Source organism: Haemaphysalis longicornis, unplaced genomic scaffold, assembly GCF_048455015.1.
Source record: "Haemaphysalis longicornis isolate Haplotype H1 unplaced genomic scaffold, Haemaphysalis longicornis Haplotype H1 scaffold_4, whole genome shotgun sequence".
NCBI lineage: Eukaryota > Metazoa > Arthropoda > Arachnida > Ixodida > Ixodidae > Haemaphysalis > Haemaphysalis longicornis.
Genome location: NW_027526361.1, coordinates 8,281,074 through 8,294,226, shown reverse-complemented (window position 1 = coordinate 8,294,226; position 13,153 = coordinate 8,281,074). Strand labels below are relative to the sequence as shown.

General features: G+C 47.5%; 1 protein-coding gene across 2 annotated transcripts in view; it reads right to left on the bottom strand.

Moving 5' to 3' along the window:
- Window positions 1-13,153, bottom strand: part of LOC144178213 (ras-related protein Rab-27A-like) — a 131,281-nt gene that overhangs the window by 106,751 nt on the left and 11,377 nt on the right. The window contains exon 1 of one of the 2 annotated variants that reach the window (XM_077705891.1): window positions 5,012-5,160. The exons of the other annotated variant lie outside the window; for it this stretch is intronic. Coding sequence (XP_077562017.1) covers window positions 5,012-5,057 — 46 coding nt within the window. The 5' untranslated portion in view covers window positions 5,058-5,160. Of the gene's footprint in view, window positions 1-5,011; window positions 5,161-13,153 lie in introns of those variants that run through there. 2 annotated transcript variants of the gene reach the window in all.

Below are 13,153 nucleotides of genomic sequence, written 5' to 3'. Positions count from 1 at the left end.
TCATTTTTCACGATTCCGCTCAAGCCCCTTGGTAAAATGGCCCTCAAGCATTGTGAGTGAAGCGCATACAAGGCGTTTGTGCACTTTCTACACGCAATGCTTCCACAATTAAAGGGACACTGAAGTGAATTTGTCAAGCTCCCGTTTTTGCTTGCACTGCGTAGAATGGCTCAAATTAGCACAATTTTCATCGTTTATCCGGTTGACAAATCGGTAATTATTTTACAAAGCGCGAAAGAAGAAAAACTGCCATGCGTGGTTTGCGGCGGCCGCACCAACTAAGCTGTGACGTTGGGAGGAGGGGGCACCATGATTGGACGATGCCCAAGGTTAGCAATCAAACAAGTTTCGGTTTCTGTTTCGGGTTCTGTAAAACATGTTTGACATCTGATGGCGTCGTTGGATGGGCATTCTCAATATCCCAGTTATCGTAGTACCGCGCTTCTGCCATGTTGTCGGCTGTAAAATGCATAAGATAAGCCTCCCAGGACGGTTTGGAATCGTAGCATTCACTAACTGAGGCCTACGCAGTGCATGAACGCCCTCCGCGTCCCCGCAGACGGTCAAATACATGCGCTTTTCCCTCATATTTGGAGCTTTCATCACTCATGCCTGTATAGTAAAAAGCGTGTTCGCACAAGGCCAAGGGTCTGTTGATTCTGGCCTGTGCCCGCTGCCCGCAAGCAGTGGGTGCTTATGGCAACAGCACGCCAACGAGAACTCGCTAGCGCGCCAGTGCCAGCCTGCGCGAGTTCTGTGGACTAGTTCGTGGAGCAATGAACGTTGCGGCCCAAAAAAAAAGATGAACTCAGTATAGAAAACATCGGCGAAAAACGAAAAAGTTAACTTATAAAAAAAAAAAAGCATGTACCCGCGAGGATTCGAACTTGCGACTGGCAAAACACTTACGTTGACATACCTAGCACTCTAGACCACCAGGCCACGCACGGGGGCTACCCGACGCTTGAAATATAAGGTATATAATGTATAACCAGTTTACACTTTTATTTAGTTATAGCATTTCAAGCAGCTTAGGTGACTATTTGTTGTATTGCGCTCGTACAGTAAGCGTCCCCCGAGTTTCCACAATAGCTCACGTCTAGGAATTGCATTTCGTAGAGGGAAAAGCGTTCGCAGATGCGTAGTCGTGCTGCTGACCGCTGTGCTTGCTCGCCCAGCGCAAAAAAGTGCTTCCCGCACCCTTGGTTTACGCTATACGGTAAAAATATCAGTTGATTTTATTTCCTTAGTACCTATATTGACTTCGCTGACTCTTCTCCCCCTTCAAGAGGCCTTAAATTTTCCTACTGACGTACCAGTCAGCGAAGCGTCGCATGTGCGCTTGTGCAGCGCTTGTGTGAAGCGACCTTGACTTGGCGCTAGATACAGTGTACAAACTAACGAAGTAATGAAAGGCACATTCTTCCATTCCCAAACGTGTTGTGGCTTAGTTTCAACTGATCGAGCGAATTGCGACGACCCGTCGGCGGCCGGCGGACTAAACGTTGAGCCGACTGACTCGGTCGCGGTAGGTCGGCGAGCCGTGCAGTTCCTCTCCTGCTGACGTCACACGAAAACACCACAGAAAATGGGCGAGAGTGCAGAGAGGAGGACAGCATTTTCGAATTGATTTTTCGACTAAATAAATTCGCGTAAACGTGCTCAGAGTGGTTGAAACAGGGCCTAGGGAGTCCGGACTACAATTTGCGCTCGTAATCCCGCATTGTTTACAAATCACTTCAGTGTCCCTTTAAGAGGCGACCGAGTAGAAACATTTAGCATGACTGCACAGCAGACGAATTCCATTTCACTTGTCAAGTAGCCTGTGAGAAACGTTTTCCCAAATCGTCCTCCGTACTTTTTTTCAAAAACTTTATGAGAATCAAAGCCATTCATTCATTCGTTCTCGAATGTTGAGCATATAAAGCTGTGGGTAGATCCACACTCAAAAGTAATCTAAATCGGCGGATTACGTAAAGGTATTTGCGAAAACCAAGTCTGCTCGCACCTTTTAGAATCGTCTATACGACGGCAGCATAAAGGCGTACTACCGCACACACACGCATATATACATATATGTGCGACTGCAACCTTGATGTGTGTCCTTACCGAGTCCCTCGTCCCGTATCTTTCTGTTCTGCTACATGCATTACGAGGGCTTTGGCTCCAGCAGTTCGGATATGCCAATTGCTAACCCCGACCTCCGACCATGTCTTACGTGGTGGCTGGAAAAAAAGACGTTCTACGTCTCCCGCGGTGGTCGAGGGGCGGCGCTAGTTGACCGTCCTCAGAGCACTTGTAAATATAACCCCCCCCCCCTCCCGGTAAAGTCGAGAGAGGAGCCGCTGCGGGATAGCATAATTGGTCAGTGCACCGCACGCGTTATGCGGAGATGTGGGCTCGACTCCCGCTCCCGGAAAAAAAAAAAACGGCGGATTTTTTCTCGACTTATATTTTCGCTTATTTATCACTGCATCAAAGAAACATGACAAACACACGTGATTCGGCACTATTAAATATTTCGGAAACAGCCGAATAGCACTGGCAATGACGACTGCAACCTTGATATATATATATATATATATATATATATATATATATATATATATATATATATATATATATATATATATATATATATATATAGGGAGTAGTAGAACTTTGAAGATGGTAGAGAACACAAGAGAAGAAAAACTTCGAACAAGGTAAAAGCACGATTGTGGCCTACGTTTCAGCAAAGAGCACTTGCTTTCCTCAGGGAAAGCAAGTTCTCTGAGGAAAGCAAGTTCTCTTTGCTGAAACGTAGGCCACAATCGTGCTTTTACCTTGTTCGAAGTTTTTCTTCTCTTATATATATATATATATATATATATATATATATATATATATATATATATATATCCACCCGGCGGGCATTTTTTCACCACTTTCTTTTCGACTAAAAAAATTCTTCATCTCTTTCTATGACCCTGCACAACCTCCCCTTTGCTTGCTTTCCGAGGTTTTCTTGACTGCCAACCCTTATTTTCTATATATATATATATATATATATATATATATATATATATATATATATATATATATATATATATATATATATATATATATATATATATATATATATATATATATATATATATATATACATATACATATATAAGAGAAGAAAAACTTCGAACAAGGTAAAAGCACGATTGTGGCCTACGTTTCAGCAAAGAGAACTTGCTTTCCTCAGGGCAATCTCTCGCCTGGCAGGCAGGGTTTATATAGGGGTAGGACCCCAGGTGAAAGGAGAGGGAAAGATGGAAGGGAAATTGAGCAAGCTGATTGGTTTCGGAGTGTGTCGGGGGAGAGATTGAGGGGCCAAGAAGGTTGTCTAGTTTAAGCCGCGAAGTAGGTCACACGGAAGTCAGCTGATGGTTGATATTCGTGGAATTTTTGGACAGAAAGGATGAGAGGGTGCTTATTGACCCGCCGCGGGGTATAGGGAATGGATCTCAGAACCGCCGGAAGCAGACCAGGCGGTGAGGGTGGGGTCCTTATCAGAAACTATCTGCAAGCCTCAGGTCAAAAGAAAAGATAGAGACGGGGGAAAACTAACTAGGTCAAGGAAAAAAGAGAAAAAAGAAGAAAAAAACAGGGAGGGAAACCACATAAACCCACACACTAAAGAAAAAGCAATGACCCGGCAACTGAAATGGCACGTGTCACCCCCGGCAACATTCCTGGAACAGGCCTGTCCTGAAACTCAAAAACAAAAAGATAAAGTTAGAGTGACGTACGGGGCACAAGACCACGCGGAGTAAAAAAAAGGAGATATTAAATAAATAAAATTGAATTCCAAAAGCAAAAGTTGGAGGCATGAGGGCGAGTATTAAGCTAGACGCTAAGGAATGAAAAAAAGAAAAAGAAATTAGGTGACCAGGTACGGAGCAGAGTGAACGGTCATAGTCTTTGGATGAGGTATATGCACGAAAATGCCTAATGCTGCATTCCCGGTGAATATCGCAAGGATTCCAAGTTGCCCTTAGACGCATTAATTCCAGCAGGTTCCATGGAGTTGAATTTGTGAATTAAGTAGGATTCTCGGTATTTCCTGTCCCTAGGAGACTTAAAATTTGACTGAAGTATATATAACTTAAGGTCATCAAAATTGTGGCCTGGTTGGTTGAAATGCTGCGCTACAGCTATGGAGGATTTGCTAAGAGTATCTGCCCGGTGACCATTAAGCCGTAGGCTCATAGGTTGGCTCGTTTCGCCTATATACTGTTTGTGGCACATTGAGCATTCCAACATATACACAATGTTGGATGAAGTGCACGTAAAACTTGAATTAATCTTGTGGACATAATTACTTGTGGACATAAAAAGCACAGCCAGTAATTATGTCCACAAGATTAATTCAAGTTTTTCTTCTCTTGTGTTCTCTACCATCTTCAAAGTTTTACTACTCCCTATATATATATATATATATATATATATATATATATATATATATATATATATATATATATATATATATATATATATATATATATATATATATATACCTGCATACGCAAACGTGAACCTTGGACAGACATTGTTTAGATTGACGGGGCACAACAACTCGCCCCTTGTCGGTCCATTTGACAAGTGCAACGACCGAGCTTCAGTGGCAGAAGTGGATCAGTGTCCTTTTTTGCCTTTTTTGTCTTGCATTTTATTGTAGTTTCATTTTTTGTTGCTTATTGTATGCCCAAGCAAAATTGTATTTTGCTGTTTTTACGGCTAATTTTATAACTGTAGATGTCCACTGAATACATCTCACTCACTCAATCACTCACTCGCTCACCGTCTTGGTAACTCACTAAAGGCTCGTAAAAGCGAACGAAAGCGAACGAAAGCGAACGGTGTGCGTGCGCGTGTACGTGCGTGCGTGTGTGTGTGTGCGTGTGTGCGCGCGCGTGTGAGTGTGTGTGCGTGCGCGTGTGAGTGTGCGTGCGTGTAAACAAACCCCCACTTTTCTCACCCAGAGCGTCAGGGTCCTGCTCCTCCTCCTCTCCACCCTCTTCCATCCCCGAAGACGACGCAACCGGAGCACCGTCTTTCACAAACCGAGCGTCATCGGCGTCCTCCGCGGCCCCGTGTCCAGCGTTCCGTGCACACAAAGGCGGCTCGGGATAGGCGGCGTGCAACGGCCGCCCAATGAAAGCACCGTCCACCTGCTGCGGCCCACGCAGCAGCAGCTGCGGCGAACCGCCACTCGCTCTGTACGCCACGCCAGAGATTGTTGGACGGTACACAGGCGCGCGTTTGCGGGGGGCGCAACGAATTGCGCGCTGCAGAGGTGGAGTCCGCAGGGCGTGGAATGAGGAACCGGTAATTTGCGAGAGAAGCGCGCGCTGCCGCTTAATCAGCCACGACGCTCGGGTTGAACGCGTGAAACAACGATACCGTACGATACGCCTGGAGCAGACACGCGGAATTCCACAGCAAACACGCATGCACGCAAGCACACGCTGACATACGAAGAGAACAGTAACAATCGCGGTGCAGCAGTGGAGGGTGCCTGCAGGTATATGCCGAAAAACACGGAATCTCTCTGGTTGCGTCAAAAACTTTCGCGCAGAGGCGGCCTCCCGTATACGGCGCTGGTAAGCGACCACGCTCACCCAGGTAAACGAAAAAAAAAAAAGGACACTGTTCTTAGGCTGTATGTGAGGAAACAAGAGTGCGTGCACACACGTACACGAGCCCAGAAAATAATTAAAACGAAGGTTGATTCTAATAAAAGCAACTGTGATGTTCGCTTTTCCAGGCCGCGGATGAAGTCTGGCCTCCAAGCTTGTACGCCGCAGCGGAACACCCGCATTCACTTAGGGTACACATGGCGCTTTATGTCATTCCTTGTTCTACTGAAGTAGCCCCAGTTTCTAGGTGCTAGCAGCCACAACAACAAATCAAGTATCCCGCGTGAACCACAGGAGAAAAATCGCTGCCGCACACGAAACAAACCCGAAACACGTTTACTTCGCACAGCAAGCCTCGAGTACACATTTGGAGAATGGAGCGTAGAATGCTGCGTATCTGCACCAATGCGACACCGGCGCTACTCGTCCGCACCACGAGCGGCACACGACCAAACTAACGATTCGAATCCTGCGTCCGTGCGAGCGTCAGAGGCAAGCGGTTTAGACAACCTCGTGCCCGCAGCCCCTCTAATTGGCGAACATAGAAATAATCCCGGCACGCGCCTGACGCGGAAGCTGCTTAATTAAATTTTTCGACTGGGCAATACCACTCCCCAATCATCGTATTAGATGACTGAATTACTTCCCACTGCGTGGACACAAGCATTCATCCAAAGAAGGCCGTTGGCGATCCCTGCCGCGGCCGCAGTTTTAAACGGGCACGTGTGCCGAGATTGCGGCACACGTTAAAAATCCCTAGGAGGCCTGAGCTAACCAATACCTCTCCACTACGGCCTCTCCAACTGTATAGACTAAACTGGTCTAAATTGAACTCATATATATATATATATATATATATATATATATATATATATATATATATATATATATATATATATATATATATATATATATATATATATATATATATATATATATATATATATACACACACATGCCACTTTGAACTCGATTTTAATTGGCAGCATCGCGCATCGCCCTCGGCTCACCCAGAGATTAGGGCCATTACAGATTCCCTCTCCGTCATTTCTTTTTCTTAGTAGATTTTAGGCTGCCCCGCTCAGCGCAGTTTATTCGCGCTCTCTGTGGACACTTGACACAGGAAAAGTAAACAGACGCAGGCGGGGCAGCGGAAGAAAAAAAGAGGGAAGGAAGAAAAGTCGCCGTATACCACTCCGTGGTGATTTGGAGCAGGCGCAGAGTTGTTACCGCCACTCGCGCTGCTCCTCGCTTCGCTGGACGCAGCAACCAGCGCCTGTTTCTCTCCCCGACGGACACTGTGGAGTCCGCGGAGAGACTTGGAGCCCTGGGCTGCGCAGGCGGCCGTTGGCACGTTCGCACGCGGTTATCGCCCTAACCCCTCTTCGGAGCTGCGGCCGCAAAATCCATTTAGGCGCAACAGCTCGGCGCGCAGACGTCTCGACAGCCGGCGATAATGATAATAGAGTATCGAGAGGGTCGGTGGGAGAGCGGCCAGCTGTTCCGCCCGGCAGCAGCGTCTTCCAGAAAAGGCGCCTTTTCCGCGCAGCCTGTGGACGCGGTGGGAAGGAAGACCGCTGGGGGAAGAAAACGCGCGGATTATCTCGGCACGTGCAGGGAATCCAGATGCGTGGCTACTGCGTGTTACGTTGCTTGCAAAGCCCAATGAAGCGTGGACGATGGAGACGTGTACGTGGCGTGGGCGTTTTTGTTCGTTTATTTATTTATGAATAAGAAACAGACAAAGCGAATGTGCTCAGGCAGAAGTGCGATGTAACAGTGACAGATTGGGTTAGGAATTTTGATTGTAGGGTTTTAAAGGAGCCACGAAGACAAAATACAAGTTGGGTTTATTAGAAAGACTGCTTAGTTCCAATAACAATAATACCAATATCATCGCAATCTTTGAACGAATAACGGAGATATGAAAGAAAACGTGTGAAGCAGTCGCGACCCCCTAGCCAATTTCCCCGCAACTTTTCTATGGCGTCACGGAACCTTGTTTGTGCGATTGGCGGCCGCCTAAGTGACCTGTCGCGACGACACATGACTGGACGTCTGTAATGGGGCCTCTAATTCCATTTGACCGCATCACTTGAATGTTAACGTGCAGTTAACGCACTGAAAATTATGTTTTATTGTTGGCCCGTATGACGTCATTCTTGCTCATAACACGTCACTGTGGCGCAAAATTGGAAAGTTTTTAAATACTTCTTGCTTTTTAAAACAAAATCATCTTTTGTGGCTCTAATGGAACTGAGTAAGATACTGAATTTTAGTTTTTTTTCCAAATTAAACGAAGTTGTATTTTCTCTTCATGGCTCCTTTAACACGCCGACGAAACGCAGGCGATGAGGCGCGCCGTTGTGGAGGGCTCCGGATTAATTTTGACATCACCTGGGGATCTTTAACGTGCGCAGAAATCTCGTACACACGGGCGTTTTTGCTTTTCGCCTCCATGAGAAAAGCGGCCGCCGCGGCCGGGAATCGAGCCCGCGTCCTCGTGCTCAGCAGCGCAACGTCTTAGCCACTGAGCCACCGCGGCGGGTGGGTTAGGAATCTTCCGAGTGTTTTCGAAGGTCACGGATGTTAATGTGAAGCGCACAAAGAAAGAGTGCGGTAGTTCGGCCACGTAATGCGCACGAACGACGACCCAGTCAAGACAATCAGCTAAGAGGCGATGGGGGTAACGTTAAAGGGGCTAAGAAGACAAAATACAAATAACCGCACTCTAGCAGATCATTCAGATCCATTCTAGCCACGAAAGACGTTTTGTTAACAGAAAGAAATGCACGAAATATTGAACAAATTTCACATTTCGCGCCGTAGTGACGTAATATGGGCAGGGGTGACGTCTTAGGGGCCGGCGCTAAACATTTTACGACGAAAATGTTTTATTCCGGGATTAACGAATATTTCGCTGACGTCATATCCTTTACGGAAGTGACTCCAGTACAGCGAAGCAAGCGGCCTGTAAAGTGTGCACCCCTGCACACAGGGTCTTCTTGCGGGGAAGCAACCTTTACAGTCAAACCCGTTTATAGCGAACTGCAATATGCACTTCGATTAGTTCGATATATCCAATAGTTCGATATAGCCGAACCCGCCTATAACGAGCTGATTGTTACGAGTTGGCAATCCGCGGGAGCCCTGCCCCCTACCCAACTCCACCATCCCCGAATGCAGAAACGACCACAGTAAAGTAGCCATTACCACACCCAAAACAACCCATCTATTGCAAGTAATAAAGCTACTTTCTGCCCCAACTGCCTACTTTGCAAAAAAAGCGGTGATTTTTGTTTTCACTTTCGTTTTGGCGGCTTCAACTAGCATAGCATTCTCTACACGAAACATTGTTTGCCCCAGTTCGAGTCCGCGTCCTCCAAAATCGAAGAAGCATTGGCGGAGCACATCGACTGCCGAAAGCGCTTCATTACAAGCGTCGGACGGCTTTCACTCGCGACATCATCGGGAACATTGGCGAGCTTTTCCCACAGTTCACCGATGCGGCTGTGTTGGTCCGGACTCGCTGACTGGGCCGGTTCCGTCGTGAGTCCCGCGCGTCGGAAACAGTTACGGAAAGTGTCGGTCGTCACGTCGCTCCGTGCCAGGCGCAATGTCTCAGTCGCGGCTCTTGCTACGTGGTCGGGGCAAATCCACATCTCAATCGCCGCTTCGATACCATGCATTTCGGCGGCCATTCTAGGCGCACAGAGTTCGATATATCCGATGTGAACTTCGTTATAAGGAATACGTTTCCCATGTTTTTCCGTAACTGAAATATTTTTGTTCGATATATAGCATAATTCGCTCTATCCGAGTTTGTTATAGTCGGGTTTGACTGTAGTAATAAAGAGTACGTTATACTTCGGGTTGTTCGTTTTCGGGTTTTATATTTTAACACGAAAGTGTTTTATGCCGGGATACACCAAGATTTCACTGACGTGATATCCGTCACGGAAATGACGCCAGTGCACCTTTGCCGAAGTGACCCGCCATCAGGACGTCGCTCGCCAAGCACACCCAGAAGACCACCGCCGACCCGCAAATCATGCTCAGCCGCAGATTTCGCTGCACATTTCCCTTTCGTGTTTTACCGGTTCCTATGACAGAGAAATCAGCCACAGGGTTTTTTTATCAGTGTGTTAACTGTGCGTTGGCATTCAAGTGATACATGATCAAGCGGAAGACGAAGCCCCGCTGCAATCTCCCAGTCGGCCGGGTTTTTTGGCGGTGGATCAGATCGACGGCCGCCAATCGCAGAGACGAGATTCTGCGACCTCATTGAAAGATTGCCAGAAAGTGGCTGGGGAGGCACCACTGCTTCGGCTGTTTTTTTTTTAATATGTATTTGAAGTTTGCGATAAAATATCGGGATGGAACAGCCTTTTTAATAAGGCCCAACTTGTCGATTGCAGGGTTTAACGCACCGACGCAACCCAGGCGATGAGGCGCGCCGTAGTGGACGGCTCCGGATTGATTTTAAACTACCTGGGGATCTTTAGCGTGCGCCGAAATCTCGTACACATGGGCGTTTTTGCTTTCCCCCTCCATCAGAAAAGCGGCCGCCGCGGCCGGGAATCGAACCCGCAACCTCGTGCTCAGCAGCGCAACGCCTTAGCCACTGAGCCACCGCGGCGGGTTCAACTTGTATTTTTGTCTTGATGGCCCCTTTTCAGAATACGAGCCGAAGGAGAGGTTTAAGCCCCGAGATGCGTCGAATACCGACAAAAGGCGGAGCGCTCATCAGAGGTCTCCTGTGAGACACACGGGTCTGGTTCGTCAAGGAATATCCCGCTAAACAGGCCTGCTTGCGTGAGCTTTTCTTTTAAATGCAGAGCATTTCAGTAACTCACGATGCCACCCGCGTTGACGTCCGTAGTCGTAGTCCGCACCCCTCCCCCTACACTATATAAAAAAATACTATCCGGCGCCTGGTTTCGATCCCTCGACCCTGCGGGCGGAACGCAATGTACATGGTGCTCTACCCACTGCACCACAAAGCCGACACAGAATGGGAGGCTACGAACGCGCCTTATATCCTTGACTCATTCATACTACGTCAAGAAGCTGCTGATACAACGCATTCACTACCACCAACTCCCCAAACACTAAACGTTAACGCAATACACCCACCCCCTATGCGACGCATTTACTCGAGTCCCCCTCGCGGGGAGATGGGCCCAATTTTTTTTTTTTCAGCGAAGTTCTGAAACGGCCGGTTGTACGTTGAACGGCGTGTATGGCGTCGTCGGCATAACCGAGAGGAGATGATGGAACAGCGCGAACGCGGCGGAGAGCGGACAAGGAGGGTACGGCCAAAGTGTGAGAAGGAAAGTAGCGGAGTGCCGCATGAACCGTGCCCAACTCGTAGCCCGCCGTAGTTCATTCGTTGATGACCTTTGGTAAGATATGTGGTGAATTCGCGTCTTCCGCTGTCCTAAATGGAAGCACGGCGCTGCATACTCAGTCTGCGGCGGCTAAGGGATGGCTCCAGTGTACATGCGCATCTCTATCGAATAGCTTCTCAAAACAGCTGAGCTCAAATTTTGCCTTAATTAGTACCATTATCGTCGGTGATTTTTCCCCCGCATTAATTAATTAATTCAATCAGTCTAGACCTACTCTCTTCCCGTCTCTAGCTTGTCGGCCTCCTCTATATACACCAATGCTATGATTCGGTGTCGCGGCCCCTCATTTGGATGCGGGAAACCTCTTTGTGAGCAAATATTTGTCTAGACTCTCTACCTCGCATACGTTCCTCTTTTTTTAGATTATAAGGAGGATGGGGTTCCAAAACCAGTTTCGAATGCCGCCCTTAAAGTATGTGGATAACCGCTGTCCCTATCATTTTGTGGAACGCCTAGCTCCAGTTTCGGGTGTAAGACAAATGCATCAGTCTCCCATCCGTACAAACACACATGACGAAATGGACCTTAAACGCCATCCGCAGGCATGCCGCAGCAGAGCTGACTGCACCCCATTTTCGTAGCATGCGGATTGAGCTTAATTAACGAGCTAGTACTGTTAGACCGAAGCCGTGCTTGTCGTATATGTTACAACATTACGTTCCCCTCCAATCACAAAAATATCAGGTTCTTCGCCATGCCGTGCGATGTTATATTTTCAGCTACTTTTTGTTTTTTTTTATTACAATAGAGATCAACATTGTTTTATCATGGGAATCTGTGCAAAGCATATTGCACACAGCGTTTTTCTCATTTATATTTTTTTTACAGTTAAAGTTTCTCATGTACTTCTTTTTCTTTTTTTAGTGCTTGTCGGCTGAACAGGCAGTTCCCTATGGTTACATGGTCGCTCAATTATTCCCGTGTCGAGCAAGGGCACAAGGAATGACGCAGTGATACGCCCCTTCCGTGTGTCACTACCACACAGGAGCACGGTAGACGGAGAATGACCGAGATTAGGAAGGACATTCACTGCTTCGCAAAAAACTAGTACGCGCGCGCCGCGACCCGTTAGACCGCGCATTTGCCGTAAGTTGTCGAAACTTGGGTTCGGTATTGAAACATGCGCGGGGAAGCAGAAAAAAAAAAAGGGTAAGGAAATGAAAACTAGGAGGGCGACGCAGCTTAACCTTTCGCTGCAACTAATGGCCTGAAAGTGCTCGCAGGCCATCTCTGGCGGGCGTGCAATCGAACGTATAGCGGGGATAAATATCGGAGGCAAAAGTCGGTATACGTCACTGGCAGTGCGGGCGCTTAGGCATCGGAAGCTTGGCAGACTTGTATAAGTGGTCTTGTTCAGGCACTTAGCGCCACGCGGGCTTCTATATGCTAGATGAGACTCTACGATGCGTCGTCGTGCCTTCCGCACTCTCCCGCCTGCGCTATTCTCATCGATTTCAATCACCCCGACCGCCGAGTTGGCCAAGGAACGAGGAACAGGCACTCTTAAGACTTTTCCCACAAGGCGGTGTCGATTGGCATGCACACTACCGGCAGTACAAGCTCGCCAACTTCCAGCAGCCGCTAGTTACACGACCGCGTCACGGGCAAGTGCCCTGGAATTTGTCAGTGGATACGTGCAATTTGTAATGCGCGTCCATCGATGCATGTCGGCATACTGTAGTCACTGAGAATCAGTTGGGCTTGTTGGTGGCGCATGGTCAAGTGCATGCTTGCAGCGCAGTGTTTCAACAAGACGAGCGCCGTCTTGTTTCGTTCTTTCTTCGTCCTCGTTCTTCTGCGCTGCAAACGCTGTTGGAAGCGTAACATAATGGGACCAATACAAGGAAACCAAGAAACTACACTGCCGTGAAATTCGCTGTCAAAAGGTAGAGAACAAAGTGCGGCTGGGAGCAAACGACCGAGCGATTTCCGCATTGCCTGAAGTGCTAAATTCGCTTGGGTGCGACAATTCTAATCTCGATATGAACAACCTTCGGAATAAAATTGTGAGATTTGAAATGAAATTTAATATGTCGATGAATGCTCCATAACGAGTTGGCTGTGGTGATA